The sequence below is a fragment of the Clupea harengus genome, chromosome 5 (genome assembly GCF_900700415.2).
Source record: "Clupea harengus chromosome 5, Ch_v2.0.2, whole genome shotgun sequence".
NCBI lineage: Eukaryota > Metazoa > Chordata > Actinopteri > Clupeiformes > Clupeidae > Clupea > Clupea harengus.
In genome coordinates, this window is record NC_045156.1 from 20,260,814 (window position 1) to 20,279,267 (window position 18,454).

At 45.2% G+C, this 18,454-nt stretch overlaps 1 protein-coding gene across 7 annotated transcripts in view; it reads left to right on the top strand.

The window, feature by feature from the left end:
* The window catches only part of ralgapb (Ral GTPase activating protein non-catalytic subunit beta), a 32,137-nt gene extending 21,266 nt beyond the window's left edge, over positions 1–10,871 (top strand). For 3 of the 7 annotated variants that reach the window (XM_031568029.2, XM_031568026.2, XM_031568030.2), the window contains 13 exons: positions 292–443; positions 867–1,054; positions 1,895–2,001; positions 2,896–3,051; positions 4,020–4,223; positions 5,287–5,445; positions 5,720–5,888; positions 6,548–6,670; positions 7,003–7,139; positions 7,372–7,477; positions 7,814–7,892; positions 8,111–8,259; positions 8,681–10,871. In XM_031568029.2, coding sequence (XP_031423889.1) covers positions 292–443; positions 867–1,054; positions 1,895–2,001; positions 2,896–3,051; positions 4,020–4,223; positions 5,287–5,445; positions 5,720–5,888; positions 6,548–6,670; positions 7,003–7,139; positions 7,372–7,477; positions 7,814–7,892; positions 8,111–8,259; positions 8,681–8,874 — 1,923 coding nt within the window. In that variant the 3' untranslated portion in view covers positions 8,875–10,871. The remainder of the gene's footprint in view (positions 1–291; positions 444–866; positions 1,055–1,894; positions 2,002–2,895; positions 3,052–4,019; positions 4,224–5,286; positions 5,446–5,719; positions 5,889–6,547; positions 6,671–7,002; positions 7,140–7,371; positions 7,478–7,813; positions 7,893–8,110; positions 8,260–8,680) is intronic. The other 4 variants (XM_031568028.2, XM_031568032.2, XM_031568031.2 and 1 more) reach the window with 2 other exon arrangements.
* Positions 10,872–18,454: the final 7,583 nt, after the last annotated feature.

Genomic DNA, 18,454 nt, shown 5'->3' on the forward strand with positions numbered 1-18,454 from the left:
GTGCGCTGACTCGTTGGGGACGACTGCAGAATATAGGGATCGCTTTTCAAAAATGTGTAGTAAATTAATCCACTAGTTGGTGAAATCAAAGTCCTATGCTGCAAAGAGAATGGGCATTTTTAACCTGTGGCCATCCGCAAAGATATGAATCAGTTTGAAGAAACATAATGGCTGACACACAGACATGTCAGTCATGGAGCTGACTTTTTTTTACATTTTAATCTTACTGAATAATAAAGAGCAACTAGGTCTCTCTTTGCAGTGCTTTTATCTTGTGGTCTCTGTTTGCAGGACTGCCTGATTGAGGTGCTGGAGATCGTAGAACTGGGCATTTCAGGGAGCAAGTCCAAGACGGGCGAACAGGAAGTGAGGTACAAGGCCGACAAGGAGCACAACCCCGCCTCCATGAGGGTGAAGGACGCCGCCGAGGCTACCCTGTCGTGGTGAGTACCAGTCACATGACGGTGACTCTTGAGTTTATCTCCTGGTGTCTGTTCAGAGGACTTTGAGGTATTTAGAGGTATTTAACAGATGCTCTTTTCCAAAGCCACTTATAAAACATTATATGAAAATAGAGCAAAAACAGCAATGAGAAATTCAAGCAATAGGCATAATGCAGTTCAATTTAAGTATCATATTGAAGTAAAACCATCAATAATAATAATAATAACATTACCAAAATTATTATAAAAGTATGGCTCAAACAAATTAACTAATTAGACACATGCTTTTATATGATCCTAATGGTGTGTGTGTGTGTGTGTGTGTGTGTGTGTGTGTGTGTGTGTGTGTGTGTGTGTGTGTGTGTGTGTGTGTGTGTGTGTGTGTGTGTGTGTGTGTGTGTGTGTGTGTGTGTGTGTCTACAGCATTATGCAGGTGCTGGGTGCCTTCCCTTCCCCGAGCGGGCCGGCGTCGCCCTGCAGCCTGCTGAATGAGGAGACTCTGATCAAGTACTCACGCCTCACCTCCACCAGCCACGCAAACTTCCGCTACTTCGTTCTGGACAACTCGGTCATCCTGGCCATGCTGGAGCAGCCGCTGGGCAACGAGCAGAGTGAGTCCCACACACACACAGCCCTCACTGGCTCCACGGGAGCCAATGGGCTTGGATTTCTGGGAGGACAGTGAGATTTAGGGCGTTAGGGTGCGGATTGGTTGGCTGCAAACATCCCTTCCAATGTCACGCAAGTAATAGTGTAAGCAGTAATAGTGATGATGAATGCCCATAGCAGAAATTGACCACAGCACCACTGGCCGATTATTGCGCAGACGGCTAACATTATGCTCTATAGTGCGAAACAGGCCAGAATATAGTGTCAGTTGTGCTAACATGAGCACAGAAATGAAAGTTCACAAAGAACCAGTAACATCTCACTGTCATAGGGAAGGACCAGTCCTTAAAAGTCTGTGAAATGGCAGTGCAGTGTGGAGGTTTTAATCTCCTGTAAACAGGGAGATGTCTGACAAACTCCACCTTAATCAGGGAGACAAATCTCATCTCTCCACGCACCAGGGAACTGGAATATGAATATCTCCGGTCTGTAGACCCAAACAGCTTATTGTAAATCTCACTTCTCAGATTCCTCTGTCCGCAAATGTTTGCAAATCTCAGCTCCAGACAGGGAGTTGAACAGGAATCTGTAGACTACTAGATATCTGGTCTCAGTTATGCTGACAGGAACGAGAGATTAGGACCGGTGACAAACGGTGTGGAACAAAGCCGGAAGTCTACTAATGCGTCTCTGTTTGGGAGAAGAGGTTCACTTTGTTAAACACACTGCCATTTGCAGCTGAAGTGCTGTCGGTAGCTGATGGAGACTGAACAGCAGACCCCACTCTGTCTGTGTGTGCTTGTGTGTGTGTGCGTGCGTGTGCGTGCGTGTGTGTGCGTCAGCAGACCCGTGTCCCTCTGTCACCATGCTCATCCGAGGCATGTCCGGTCGCCACGCCTGGACCATGCAGCTCTTTCACCAGCCGCGAGGAGCCAGAGCCAATCAGAAGGTAAGACGCCCTCCACAAAACCCTTTTAGCGAATCAGTGTGAATTTTGTGCTCTTTGTGAGATGAGGTTAGTAGTTGATAAAAAGGCCATTTTTAAAGCAGCCAATCACAGGGTGTGAGACACCACGTCAGAAACCAATCAAAAGGTGAAAGACATTTTGATGGTGGGAGTCACAGTGCACTACACACCTGATGCCACTGGGGGCAGAAAAATTCACAGCACAGTAAGGGCCGAAACACACCAAACGCGTTTTTAAAAACGGGACGCTAGCAAATGCATTGTTTCCTATGGTACGGCGCACCTTGCTTTCTAGCGTTTTTTAGATGTGCTTAAAAGTTGAACTATTCTGAACTTTCCAGCGCAAGGTGCGGAGGCGCACCGCTCATCAATGTCACACTCGGCCCAGGCAGGTTGCGCACGCAGCTCCGCTTCTTAGGCGCCGGGCAAAACAGCCTGGTGATCCTGCGAATGTTTTGCCCGCCGCACTTTGCCAGGGCGTTTTTGAAGCGTCTGCCGTTTTAAAAACGCGTTTGGTGTGTCTCAGCCCTATGGAGTTATGCTTTAAAACTAGCAAGCGACTTACCTAAATGACATACAAAAAAACCTTATGAACACCACCAACAACCACACAGAACTACTTAGTGAATATCCTGCATGGCTAGTGGGAATGACTTTTTTTTCAACAAAATACATTTGAAGATGATACTGAAACTAGATTCCTAATATAAACATACCTGTGACCAAATTGTTGCATAGTGTTGCTTTAAGGAACCAAGAGGGATTCGAATACCCTTCTGCAGAGAGGGCCCTCTGAATGGCTCTTTCTGCTCTGTCCCAGTGTGCTCCATCTGTTTGGTGTTGTGTGCCGCACTCACCAGTCTATTGGTCTGGCAGCAGGTGTTTGTCCCAGAGGCTCGGCCGACGCCAAAGAACGACGTGGGCACCCGCTTCAACGTCAAGCACAGGCCCTTCCCCGAGGAGGTAGACAAGATCCCCTTCGTCAAGGCTGACCTCAGTATCCCCGACCTACACGATATAGTGGACAAGGAGGTGAGGAAGCACACAAATGTCTTGTATATTAATTAATCAAATTATTTTGTATAGTCCAGTGATCCCCGAACTTTATCCTTGTCCTGTTTGTTGCATAAGCCCTTATTCAGAATTGGCTTGGTCCTCAGCCAATCAATTATTCATTAGCATCACGTTATGCTTCATTTATGAGCAGTCGTGCTGCGGAGATTTTCTTTTTTGAGTGTGTGCGTGTGCGTGTACGTGTGCGTGTGGTTGGGTGAAGTATCTGTAAATGTTGCAGCAGTAGCTTTGCCTTTAGCGCCCTGAGCTGTGGTTTGTTGACTGACAGGCCGAACGCTCCAGGAGGCGTGGCTCGGCACCGAGGCACACAGATCCCGTTGTGAGTTTGCCCCCACACACACAGTCTGGAATTTCGGGAACGTGGCTGTTCAAACCTTTTTGCTTCCTGGGCTCTCCGTCAGACACTTTATTTGTGCCGTGAGACTGACACATGAAGCCAAAACTATTTGAATGGAAAAGGCTTGAGTGGGCTTTCGCCAGAGCCAAACCTTTTCTGTGTACATGGTGGGGCAGTGGCCAGTTGGGGTTTCTTGGGTGTGGTGTGTGGGTGGGTGTGGCCGGCTGTGTGGTTCTGTGAACACTTCTGGAATCAAGACCATTAGCAAAATAAAGGTGGACGTGAGCGTGAGCGTGAGCGTGTGCGTGTGTGTGTGTGTGTGTGTGTGTGTGTGTGTGTGTGTGTGTGTGTGTGTCCGGTGTTGGTGGGCCCTCAGGGTGGTGTGAATCATGATTTGTTACACGTGTGCCTCTGCATACTGTGTGTTGGGCTACACACATTACGAGGTAGGTAACGCTGATTTCACATAGAGGTGTGTGTGTACGTGCGTGTGTGTGCGCGCGCAACTGTATGTCTGTGTAAGTGTGTGCCTGCATGAGTGTGTGCGCGTGCGTTTGTGTGTTTGTGATGTGCTAGTGTGTGTGTGCAGCTGGAGCTACAGCATGACAAGCTACGCGGGGTGATGGGGAAGCAGATCGAGTACGAGGCGACGCTGGAGAACTACAGCGAGCAACTCTGGAGGAACCGCAGCTACCCCGACCCCGACTGCAAGCCACCGCCCCCCTCCCAGGAGTTCCAGACGGCCCGCCTCTTCCTCTCCCACTTCGGCTTCCTGTCCCTGGAGGCGCTCAAGGTACAGCAGATGCGAGACTCTTTATCTGTCCATCCATCCAGCCATCTGGAATAATGTGTTTTTCCCACTTTTTCTCGAAATATACAATATTTGAACGCCTTTGCTCAGATGCTCAGCCACACACATACACAGCTATCTATCCTTTTATCTATCTCTCTGTCTCGCTTTGTTTCACTCTTTCCCTCTTTATTCTTCTCTCTTTCCACCTCCTCCTTTTTTGTCTGACACTCTATCCCGTACTCATCTCTTGCCCTCTCATCTCTTCTCTTCAACCAAAGTATGTGATGGAACGACACTAGCCTACAAGCACAGCCATCTTACATTGGTAGAGTTTCTGACCAGACTCGGCTGCGGCGGTAGTCTTGCTTAAAAGGAGCTTCTAACTCCACTGAAGATAAATGACTAACTGGAAGCGAATGTGCAGTAGGGATGACCTTACCTGACGTGTTCTGGCATTTAGTCAATTATAAGAACATTACAGGCATGGCTGGTCAGAATGTCATTTGGACCAATGATAAATAAGTCTGTCAGATCATTTGTCACCTTCCTCTAGAAGTATTTTTTTTAGACTGGATACTGTGATCATAACGTGACCAGACTGGGTTATCATCTGCAAGAACGACATAAAGCACTACAGAGAGAATGCAAGAAAGCGTTCATGTGTAGTTTTTGTGATTGCATCAAATAATAATGTAGATGAATGTACTAGACTAACAAATAAAACATAGCTGCTTCATGGCTGCTTTTTGTTGTCAGCCTGTCATGATACACTTTCGTTTGGTTGTCCTCACGTCATTATACATGTGCACATGTCCATGTTGAACACACATTTACTCTATGATAGGACTATTGTGATATTGTATTGCAAAATGTACACCGTTACTGGAGAATGAAAACAAAAATTGTGATTGTGACCGAATGTTTCCACCCCATTAGCCCATCCCATCTCATGAAGCGAACGACAATATGACAGCAGGATCTCTGAGGAAGTGCCTTCCTGTCCTGATGGTGTGTCTGATCAGCCTGTAATGGCCTGTTCTGTCCTCTCTTCTCTTCTCCACAGGAGCCTGGAAACAGCCGGCTGCCGCCGCATCTTATCGCCCTCGACTCCTCGCTGCCCGGCTTCTTTGACGACATCGGCTACCTGGACCTGTTGCCAGGCCGACCGTGCGACACGGTGTTCATCTTCTACATGAAAGCGGGCCAGAAGAGCAGTCAAGAGGTGCGGGTCAGAGCAGAATGCAGCGGGAGACTTGAGGCATTAGGCAGACCATCACCAGTGGCAGTCTAACAGAGGATCTCTCTGCCTCTCTCCCATTGCTCAAAATCTGTCTGTCTAGCGGTTTGGCTTTGTGGCTTTGTGATTTAATATCTCGAGTGCTCATTGGAATCTTGATCTCTGTTTCTCTCTTACACACACACACACACACACACACACACACACACACACTCACACACTAAAACACACACCCTCCCCCCGTTACACACATACACAGATCCTGAGGAACGTGGAGTCGTCGGCTAACGTCCAAAGGCACTTCCTGGAGCTGCTGATGTCTCTGGGCTGGCCGGTGGAGGTGGGTCAGCACCCCGGCTGGACGGGCAGCATCTACACCAGCTGGACCATCAACACCACCTCTAACGGCAGCGACCACAGCTTCACGGGTGAGCTTAGGCACAGGCTGATTTGAGATTCAGCTCAGATCCACCCACACGTTTCCATACACAGACACCACTGGGACCAGCACAGTACTCACAGGTACTGCTTTCATATGCACACAACGCAGGCAGCACATACAACGTAGAAACTCCTATGTATTCATATGCAAACGTTCACATACATAGAATGTACAGATACTAGCAGGCAAACGTTACCTCAAAGCACCCCTTTTGACATGTATGTTAAGATATACAGTCACTCACCCCTAACACACACACACACACACACACACACACACACACACACGTGTGGCTGTACGTGGGTGCTCACACAACCCCTCCTCTGAGCTGTGGACATCCGCCCAAGGATCTTTTAAAGCCAAGCAAGGAGTTTTAAACATGCTCTTTTAAAAGGCTCACAAATCAGTGGGCTCCGCGGATTAGAGGGAGCCATCTCATCGACCAGTGGGAGTAGGCCCTGACTGATCTCTCGTTGAATATTAATAAACCCCGGCCAAGCTGCTCGGAGAGCCAGCATACGGAAATGGCATCTTTAATAGCCTCTCCATCCTCTCTGTGTAAGTGTGATTTAAAAGTCTTCTTCTTTTTTTTCTTCTTCTCCTTCTTTCTTGCTCTCTTCCTGTTCATTGCTCTGTCTTGGGCAGATGAGTCAGACTCGCTCGGAGACACGGGCGGGGGCGCCTTCAGCGGCGAGAGACAGGTGCTCTACTACGCCGACGCTCTGACCGAGATCGCCTTTGTGGTGCCGTGCCTGAGCGACTCGTCCGGTGAGACGCCTGATGCACTCACATCACTTGATTGTTTAGCTGGGCCTCTCTCTCTCTGTCACTCTCTCTCACTTTCCCTCCCTCCTTACCTCTGTTAGGGCAGGGGATTGATTAAATCTGGGACATTGTTCATCATATGGCAGTTCTGGTGCACAATTATTTCTGTGTGTGTGTGTGTGTGCGCCTTGGTGGGTCATTGATTTTTCCCAACATGTTGGTCCATTTCTTGGCCATGTCTGAGGAAACAGTAATTCTGTTTGATCCTCTGATTCCATTGCCTATGTCCATTCATTATAGCAACATGAAAAATTGTGTGTTTGTGTGATTTATAGCCGAGTCGTCGGAGAGCAGCTTCCCCACGGTCGACTCGGACTCCCAGCTGGAGCTCTTGCCCACCATGCTGAAACAGGCCAACCTCACGCTGGAGCTCTTTCCCAACCACTCCGACAACATGGGACCCACACAACGGGTACACACATACTCTCCACCTCACACACACTACCAAAGACCCACACAGCGGGTACACATACTCTCCACCGCACACACACTACCAAAGACACACACAGACAGAGGAGCAAATAGACATATAGACATATACAATTAAGCAGTCATAGTCAAAGACCGACAGACTACTGTTTTGTGGACAGGTCCAAAGTAAGTGCGTGTGCGTGTGCGTGTGCGTGCGTGTGTGTGTAATGCAGAGTCCTACGGTGAAGAGTAAAAAGATGCCCTCAGGCAGATCCATTCCTACTCTGGGGCCGGAAACCAAAGTGCTGGTTGTGTGGGTGGAACGCTTTGACGACATAGGTAACCACGTTTTGCTGATTTATAGGATGTATCTCGTCTCGTAGTGCCATTGCTTTGATAATAATCCTGTTTAATTATAGGCTATAACTTGAAGCATAGGTTATGTCTAAGATAAGAAATGTGTTTTTAAAACAACCTATCTAGCAACGGCATTTTAACTTGTTTTTGTGTTTTCGTGTGGACGCGGATGAGCTCTCAATGTTCGTGTGGACGCAAATCTTTTTGAAAGCGAAAAGGAAAAACATTGTTTTCAAAACATTCCGTTGTCGTGCAGACGACATGCGAGATTGACCGTGTGATTCTCCTCCTCCTCCTCCTCCTCCTCCTCCTCGTTAGAGAACTTCCCTCTGGCTGAGCTACTGGCAGAGACGAGCACTGGGGTGGAGACCACCGTCAACAGCAGCACCTCCTGCAGGTGAGAACACGTCACGCACAGGTCAAATGCAGGGTGCCTTACTAAGTGTTCCCTGGAATGTGTGGTACCTCTCCTGAAAAAGGCCTGTAAAGTGGGTAATGTTCATGTTCCAATTATTGCATGCTCAGCAGGAGCTTCATTATGCCATATCCTCATTCACACACTAAGACTCTCTCTCTCTCTCTCTCTCTCTCTCTCTCCCCTCCCCCCCCCCTCAGGTCCACATTCTCAGAGAAAGATGTGCCTGTGATCTTCATCCACCCACTGAAGACAGGGCTGTTCCGCATCAAGCTGCACGGGGCCATGGGCAAGTTCAGCATGGTCATCCCCCTGGTGGACGGCATGGTGGTGAGCCGGCGCTCATTAGGTGAGGGTAGAGCTGGTCCCCACTCGGCGTGTGTGTGTGCGTGTGAGAGAGATGTCTAGGTGCAGCTTTTATATCTGAGCCTTGCAGCTTTTGTGTTCTCTTGCCTGTCATCAAGTAAAGGTCTTTGTGTCGATTTGGTACGTTTGTGTACATCTGTTCCCTTTTAAAGTGTCCCTTTTGAGTGTCTCTTTTGAGTGTCCTTTAAACAGTGTATGTGTGTTAATAACAAGACAACTTACAATGTGCTTAATTTCATATTTGCACAATGTGTGTAGTGTGTTGTGTAGCATAACAGGCCCTTCAGTAATATTTTGTTGCTGTGGTGGTGTTTTTAATTGGTCACTCCAAATAAAATAATCAAGTGTGTGTATGCTTGCCTCTCTCTTGTATCTCTCTTTCTCTCTCTCTCTCTCTCGGTCAGGGTTCCTGGTGCGTCAGACAGTGATAAACGCCTGCAGGCGGAAGCGTCTGGAGAGCGACTCGTACAGTCCGCCCCACGTGCGCCGGAAGCAGAAGATGGCCGACATCGTCAACCGCTACCGCAACAAGCAGCTGGAGCCCGAGTTCTACACCTCGCTCTTCCAGGAGGTCGGAGAGGGCAGCCTCAATCCTTAATACACACACGGACAGACACACACACACACGCCGATACTGTAAACAATTCCCTTATGCAGAGAGAGACAGAGGGGCTACAATCACAGACAGAGGACACACACATACACACACACACACACACACACACACAAGCTCAATTTCTGGAACACAGGCAGAGTTTTCTAATTTCTCATTTACGAACAGTACAGTTCCTGTGTACTCCGTTTGTGTGTGTTCATGTGACACACACACACACACACACACTCACACACACACACAGTCAGTTCTCCAAGCTGTTCTCCAAGTTTCTTTTTTCTTTCCTCCTACGATGTCGTGTTTCAGACATGATCCAAACTACTGTATTTGAGTTCGTTTTTTCTTTGTTGTTGATTTCTTTTTTTTGGCCGTGTTTGTGTGTGTGAATGATTAATAGTGAGAGAGAAGAGTCATGGAGAATAGCTGTTAACACTACAGTCCATCTATATGAGGAGCCGTTGACTACCATAAGGTATGACTAATCTGAAAGTGTGACTGCTACCGGTGTGACGACTGTGTGGTCCTTCCATTTCCTAACAAAGAGTGAGACTTTCTTTGTTGGTTTTGTTAGGTTTCTTTTTCTTTTTTCAAAAACCCATGTGCCAGTTAGCAATTGAACTCTTAGTACTCTGGTGTTGTTTATTTGGATCTCAGGTAGTTTGTTTTCCGTGTTTTCATGTGTGCGTTGTTGGGGTGGCTTCAGTAACACGGTGCGCTTCACCAGCCTGGCCTTGGCTCTGAGGGCATCCTTCACCCTGTGGGCTCCAGGCTCCAGGCTCCTCTTGCACTTACAAATATGACACTCTCGCTTTTTTTTTATATATTTTCTTTTGCTTTGAAGAGACGGACTGATACCAGTTCTGCCATTGTGAGTTTCTGTGTGGGGGTTTTTTTTTGTGCCAAGACTGAAACCTCAAGTAGTTCTTCCAGTTCACTAGAATGAGTGGCATAGTTTGTGGAGAAAATGGCCATATTTGTCAGCCTTTTTTTCCTAATTTTTTTTTTTTGGTAAACCTGTAAGCCATTGTTGGATTCATGGTTGCTTAGTCAAGCAGTGTCTTTTTAATTATTATTCCATTTGACTTATGAAGCAATTAGAATCAAATATAAAGGGCTTTATTTCACCCAGTTCTTTCCTCTTTGTTCTGTAGCTGGACCTCTGGTTTAGCAGAACTACTAGCCATTGGTCCAATCTTTTTTTTTTTTTCTTCATTGTTTTCATACTCGCCTCTTTTGTTTATTTATTGTTATGGCCATTTCAAATGGAGAGTTGCACCCAACCGTTGTCAAAACTGATGTCCAGTATCCATTTCCGCTGATAGCACATCACATTGTCAACATTTCTGCACTAGTGACTGAAAGAGGAGACTCAACCATTACTGTACTCAGTCCTGAATGCTCATACATTTTCTACACTATACACTTTGTTTTCAGAGTTGTGTACTTTTTTTAACACAAACAGTCTTTACAGTGGATAAGGACTAGTTGGAGAGCTACAACTGAATTGTTTGATGTCTAAAAGGAAAAGGGTTCCAATGTTGGCATGCCAAGAAGGACCCTTATGAGTTGGTCATTAGCCTTCTGACAGAAAGAGGAATTATGTTTTGAGAAAGTAAAAACATCAACATATCTGTTTTGGGGATGTGTATAGCTGTTTTAAATACAATTTATTGTTATTAAGCCACCTGCTTTAATATAAATAATGTTACACACACATTCTTTTGACATTTGTTCGAAATTATTTTTTTTTCCTGCTGTTTTCTGTAAATATTGAAAGCATCAGCTTGTATAAAGTTAGATGATATGTACATATGAAAGTGTGAAAGTTGATTTCACTCATTTGATCTCTATTCCTTAGGAAAGGCACAAAAAAAAAAAACACGCTTGTTTGTATTTATGCCTATTATATGTGTCCAAAAGAAACACATTGAATATTGAATGTAACACATGTAATGAATAAAGATTTTAATTAACTTCTTAAACAACAACAGTCCTTGGTAACTCTTTCCTGAGAAATCCATTTGAAGTGTTCATATTTCTTTATTTTACTTTGGCTCCCACAGACGGTGTGGCACTGCTGATCAATGACGACTGTTTTCCCCAAGGTCCTCAGCTCCGACCCAAGTTGTTTGTCACTGTCTGCTTTGTGTGGATAACAGTGCCAGCATTGTTCTGTGGCCTTCTAGGCTTTTGAGCTGATTTGTGGCTGAGCTTTAATGCTTCTTTTATTAATATTTTTTCTTTTTGGAAGAAGATAAGATGACATTCTCAACCCCCCACCCCCTTTTTTTGTTGCAAGGGCCAAAATGAATGCATAGTTTTTCCTGCAACTTTTCCAGCCCTCAGGGTCACACACAGTCACACCACATGGTGGCAGTAGAGCATCTATAAACAGACTGTAGACAGAGAGGCATTGGACTGGCAAAGCTTTCACCCAGGGTTGTCTTATCTGGCATACCGGCAGCATGTCTAAGTATCATCACTGTTGTCACCATAAGTTGACGGCTATTGAACTACTATTAAGAACCAATAGGATGGTACAAAATAATTAGTTTAGAGGCTACTTAATCACATCTCCTTTTTAATAAGACAATGCTGTCCTCTGAGTGTAGTGTTTCCTCACATCTAAGGGAAAATATGGAGCTGCAGAAGGGGACACTTTTGAGGGAAATTAGTCATTTCTACCACCGCCGTCGGCGAACTGGAAAATGAGGCAGATGTCGTCGTAGAAAATGACTCAATTTAATCTCGAAATGGAGACTGGCTCCTTAAAATAGAAAGGAATAATTCAGGATTGCAAATTAAACTGTCACCCCCGCACAATGTGAGAAAAATAAAGCTTTGGACCTGGATGAAAGCGCGTGAATTATGAGCCATTTCTAGCCGAGATCCACGGTGCTTTCTGCACCTGGCACGGGGGATGGCATTATATGCCCCATTCAATGTTGTGGGGTGTTAAGTGCCCTCCTGGAGCACCCTTGTATAGCTGAAGTGTGCGTTCCCCTTTGTGAAAGACCAGCTGCAGTGTTGGGGCTATAGGCGGGGGTTCCGAGAGGGTATCTGAAATGGTCGTGAAGTAGCTTGTTTTTCTGTCTCTTGTCGATCTGCCTCTTTCACCTTTTTCAAGGCAGGTGGTGCTCCTCTTCGGCCTGTTGCTATAAGGCCAGCCCCGTGGTGCGTAGCATTCGCCAATGTATTGCGCAAGAGTCCGCATTACAGACGATTTATATTCCAGAGTGTATCCTGCCAGGGTTGGCTTGTGTAAGTGAGGCCGTTTCTGTGGCACTCAAATTGCTGTCCAACGAGTTCAGAATCTCGAGCTTCTTATGGCTTTCTGGAGACCCTCCAGTGTAGAGTGATGCAACTGCTCCTCTCCCCTTGGTAACATGAGGAGCCTCATACCCCACTGTATCACTCCTCTTCGTTAGACCACGTGCTCTTCAAATAAAATGTTAGTCCCCAGTGACAATGCTCTTCTGCAGAATTTTTCATATCTTCTCTTGCGAGATTTAGGCAGTGCACTTCCAGAGTCTGCGGTCCTAATGGTGTCATGCATCTCGCAAAGGTGGCGGGCGATGGATAAGGAGGGTGAAAACCAATAAAAGAAGTCGCCGCCAGACCAGTGGAGTGATATAGCAATTTCCATCGCTTCCACACACAGTCTGCCAGCTCACATTCGTTCCTTGGCCCTGCTGGGGGACTAGAGCATGTTATGAGGGCTGCGAACAGCTGATGGGTAGAATAATTCCCTGAGCAAACACCTCATTAAGCAGAGACGTGGGGGGGAGGGAAAACAGAAGGCAGCTCAACCCTGTTTAAGGCCACACTGTAGATCAATCCCCCCCCCCCCCGCTCCCTCTGACTAAAACACACACACACACACACACACACACACACACTCACTCTCACACATATGGAGGCTGGGGCCCTTTGGGACAGAGTAGGGAATGCTGACTCATGCGTTACCACCAGGGAAGTATTTTATTGTAATTTGTTGGGCACCTTTCCCCTTGTGAACTCTTGCTGATGGTGCACCAATGACCCACCATCCCCCCTCAAAACACACACACACACATACACACACATACATTCAACCCTGCGTGAGCTGTGGAGCTGGCCCACAGTGCTCTGGCTGACCTCTATGGCTGTGCGAGGGCCCTGTATCAATGTCAGCTCTCTTGAAGGTCTACAGGGCGGACAGGCTGCAGCAGAATCCTAAGAGCCCCAGAAAGCTGCTGCTGGCCCCACAGCTGGTGATCCCTGGCTTTAGCCAAGGCGCTTTGATCGCCCCGGCCTTGGCACTCCTGCACCACCCAAGAAAAGGGAGCTTTCTGCCTTACATGGTGACTTGGCCTTCTGCTGAATCACCCTTTCCTGTTCTCTTTTTCTCTCTCCCTCTCTCTTTCTATCCTCTCTCTCTCTCTGACTTCATCTGTCTTTCTGTTGGTGTGTAATTATCTTTGCCTTGCTTTGTCTCACCACCCATCTGTTAGTGTTTCTGCCGCTCTTCCTCATCACGACCACCTCCAGAGCAGCCACAGCTCTCTTTCCTCTCTTCCTTCCTTCTCTCCTTATTTTTTTTCATTATTTGTTTGTCGCTTTTCTCACACACACACACACACACACACCACACACACACACACAGTGTCGCAGTGAGGGGTTTTCTGAGGAATTTGAAATTCAAAGAAGCAGGCAAAGTAATCCCCTTTCAAGTTCGCAGAGCAAGTGAGGATACGTGTACGCATGCCTGAAGTTGCAGAGAGAACCAAGGAAAGCAAGCTGCGGCTAGACTGAAATTCTGTGTCCAGATGCTTGTGAAAAAAAAAAAAAAAAATCACATTTCTGTTCACTTCAGTAGCATAGTGTCTTTATTTCTATGTTTCTGCATATTATCTTACAATGTCCTATATTAGCCTACAATATTACACAGTTCCAAAGATGTGTTATTGTCCAGCTTTGCAAGAGTTTAAGGATGAAAATACATACACTGATTATCGTAAGTATTATGACATGTAACATGACATAATTGGGCAATATGCTACAAGAGTAAAGTGCTTTAGGCCTATCATTAAAAGAAAGAATTTGGAACCTTTGTAAAGAATCACTTTACGCTAAATTATATGTCCTCTGCTTTCCAAGCACGTGTCTAGTCCCAGTCATTCCTCATTAGTACTCTGCTGTCCTAATCGCTTCTCATTGAATGTTCGATTTGACAATACATTTCACCTACTGCCTTTAGCAGTAAAAATCCTATTACAAATGTCAGTCCTCTACTGACGAGAGGCGTAGATGTCCTGTGGGTCAGGCCCTTTCTGTTACAGCCCAATGTAAGTGAGCGTACAGCAAGGATGTGCTGATGTTGTTGCTATGCTCCGCTGCGCTCTGCACATCAAGGCTACAGATGCCGAGCAGCAAATACCTGATGCTGAAGTGGTAGAGACAGCAGGCCAAGTCCCCATGGTTACACAACGCTTAACCTGTTTTCATCATTGGAAAAATATACAAATATATATACTGTTGTGAACAGTAGGTCCTAACCAGTGGCGGCTGGTGAATTTTTTTGGGGGGGGCGCAGTTGGGTGGCGCGGTTAAAATAGCACTCCACAATAAAAGAGTTTGAGTAGAATATTAAAAAAAAACAAAGCTTTATTTCAAGAACACACAGTGCTCAACACTATCCAATAACAACCATCAACAAACTGTAACTTTGGGCATGAGAGGTTCAGAGCAGAATGGTTTCAGAGGTTTACAGAATAAAACAGGTGCCCACACCCTCACATGAGAGGTTTAGAGCACAAGAGATTCAGAAAGAGATATCACATTTTACATTGGGTGTTTGACAAGAGTAGGCCCCACTACTTGTAAAGAAATTTAGCCCTCCTCTCTTTCAAGTTGGCAAATCTCACTAACTTTTCCCTCACAACAGCCAGCATACAGTCAAGAAGTTCATTCTGGACTATTTTGGATGTTCCCTTAAACAGTCGCGCTCTCGAGATGCTCTTTCAGTGCACTGTCAAGTGAGGCAACGACGTCCACCAAGCCACGGAATATCCCTGGGTTATCGCTCTCATCATGACCATGCAGGGCCAACTCAAATGCACCACAGAACTTCACACAGTCTATTATTCTTGAGAGAATGTCTGTTTTTCCTTACTTCTTCATTGTGTTTTCGAATGCCAATTCGGTACCCTTAGTCGAGCTGCTCTGCTATACTCAGTCTTCCAAAGAGGCTTCGCTTCAGGCTGTTAGTTAGATGGCTGCGGCAAGAGTTGTGCTTCTTACATTTATCGTTGAAGTGCTTTAGATCCCTCATCCCCGTTGCAGTCCAGATTGTTTCAGTCCCAGGACTTTAGAACAACAGGCAGGGGAAACAAAAAAAACGCATCACTCACTGAACAACCAGCTAATCAGCTCCGGTTAGCATACAGGCTTGAGGAGAAGCTACGGGTGTACGTCCTCCCGCGGTCATGCTCTGCTGCTGCATTTTTAAATCCGGACGTTCGGGTCCCATGTCTTTCAGTCTCTTCTTATCGACATCTGATCGTCGATTGAAAGGTGTTTCACGAAGAGATACCACCGAGTTTTCAGTCGCCATACTCACAGAATCAGTCTCTGCTAGCTATGTTGCTCACGTAGATACGTGAGATTTATATGGGATGTGAGGGAATGATAAAGGTCTCTGATTCGCCAATAGTCCAGTCGCGTTGAAATAAGAAACGATGTCATTGGTTAGGGCGCAAAATTTTGCGCCCCAGGATCGAACTTCCACTTGCCAATGAAAAGCTGTCCTTGCTCAAATGTTTCAGAAAAGTATGAGAGCTCCCATTGACTTCCATTTGGCCGGCGCCCCTCCAGGGAGGAGGGGCTTATCTCAGTGATAACGAATGGCAATATATTATATTTGGTCACATTTAAGTGGTTGTTGACAGGGGCTTACGGTCTCCCACACACATTTAACGCGTTTACACAGTACATTTCTTATTTTAATTGTTTGGTATATAATGTTTTATTTTATTTTTATTTTATTTTTTTTCATCTCAAAATTTTAGGAGGGGCGGCGCCCTTGCGCCCTGTATTGACGCACCGCCACTGGTCCTAACGCATGTTCCATGATGCAGTAAACTAGAGGTATCGCATAGCGGTGCATAATATGACTGTATGTGAGAGATGAAGAGAGAGAATGAGCAAGAATGAAGTTTATCAAGAAAATATTTTCCCTTTCAAGAAAAATGTATTATGGTTAAGTTAAGTTTGGTTGGTTAAGTTTCTATCAACAAAAGAAAATTGTTATAACTTATTCTCATTCTGCTTGGTGAAAGGAACTATAGTATGTGGGTGTGGCAGCTGTACACTGATGTGAAACGATACCTGTGAGTTACGTTCGGTTCATTATGATTTTGCGTCCTGTCTAGTGAATATGAGAATGAGTGTGACTTTATAACAGCTAAATTCTTTTGGAAATATGAGTATATATATTAATTTACATGTATACAGTGCCCTCCAGAATGATTGGCACCCTTATTGAATATGAGCAAAACAGGCTATGAAAATTTCTTACCTTTTCATTGCAGTAAAATTATTGAAAGAAAAACTAAATGTTGACATTTCATCAGTATGGGAAAGACCCAAGAACACAGTGACGATGTGCAACGAAAAGTTGTTGAGCTGCACAAATAAGGAAATGAATATAAGAAAATCTCTAAACAGTTGAAAATACCCGTTTTCCACTATCATGGCAATAATTAAGAAGTTTAAAGTGACAGGAGAGGTTAAGAATCAGCCTGGAAGAGGAGGTGTGTGTACATTGACCCTACGCAACGTGAGGAGGATGGTTCGACTGGCAAAAGAATCTCCAAGGCTCACAGCTGGAGAATTGCAGAAACTACCATCAGACACCACCAAAACTACCATCAGACACCACCTACATCACCACAAGTTGTTTGGGAGGGTTGCCAAAAGCCTCTGCTGTCAATCAACAACAAACTAAAGCGCCTATAGTTTGCCAAATGTTACTGGGACTTTCATTGGGGCCGGGTTGTATGGTCAGATGAGACCTAAATAGAGCTTTTTGGCAACAAAGGTGGGTTTGGCGTAGACAGAAAGATAGCCATAAAGAAAGGCACCTCATACCCACTGTGAAGTATGGTGGCGGATCTTTGATGTTGTGGGGCTGTTTTTCTTCCAAAGGCCCAGGACATCTTGTTAGGATACATGGTATCATGGACTCCATCAAATACCAGCAGATATTAAATGAAAACCTAACAGCCTCTGCCAGGAAGCTTAAAATAGGTCGTGGTTGGGCCTTCTAGCAGGGCAATGATCCAAAGCACACCTCAAAATCTACACAAAAATGGTTCACCGACCACGGAATAAAGGTTTTGCCATGGCCATCACAGTCCCCCGACCTAAACCCCATTGAAAATCTGTGGGATGAGCTGAAGATGAGAGTCCACAAGCATTGACCTTGGAATCTGAAGGATCTGGAGAGATACTGTATGGAGGAATGGTCTCCGATCCCGTGCCATGTGTTCACCAACCTCATCACGCATTATAGGAGAAGACTCAGAGCTGTTATCTTGGCGAAGGGGGGCTGCACAAAATATTAAATGAAGGGGTGCCGATAATTGTGGCACACATATTTTTGAGAAAAATATTTGTTTTATGATAAGAATTTAATGTTTCTTTCAATTATGTTACTTCAACTAAGGGTCAGATTTTTGGGTATATTTTGAATGAAAGATCATGAGGATAAACAATAAAGACATTTTTCCAATCTCGTTTTGCTCATTTTTACTTAAGAGTGCCAATAATTCTGGAGGGCACTGTACTTAAGCAACCATATGAGCTTCATTGTATAACTGTACTTGGCATTTATTCACAAAGTTTTGAAACATATGCATGGATAGGCTATATAAAATGTTATTAGCTAAAGGCAAGAACATGTTACAATAAGCCTGCTAAATGTAGAGTATCAACATTTATTACAGGACCGGGGTATACACTACCATAACAATAAGGTGAAATATAGCCATTGGGGTCCAAGTAGAATGAGCGAACTGACCCAAATAGCAAAAGATTGAATGATTTGACCAGTTCAGCAGGTGAAAGATGACCATTTTAATTTTGTAAGTGATACGTAAGGATTTAAAGACAAAATGAATTTTCAGCATAGACCAAACCAAAACAGGGATTATGATTGAGCCTACAAAAAAAAATTGTTTTATGAGTGTTGTTTTCTGTTATGTATGAGTCCAGTATCCATATTCATGTCTGACACCCTTGTACTGATCTTAAAAAGTGAAGGTGGGTTGTGTTTTGTTTTTGTTTTTTGTTTTTTTTCAAGCCTTATTCCCCCTTGTCATCTTTGAGAGAGCAGCAGTCTTGTCTCGCCACTCCGGGCTTCAGGGACAGAAAACAGAACAGGCTCATTGTTCAGTGGGTTGTTGCCATGGAAACGCATCCCGAAGAGATGAAAACCAATCCGCCACCCGAGCTTATGTTTTTCTGATTCTGTGTGAATGTGTGCTGTGGGGATATCCATTGTTTTATGCATAATTTACTACCA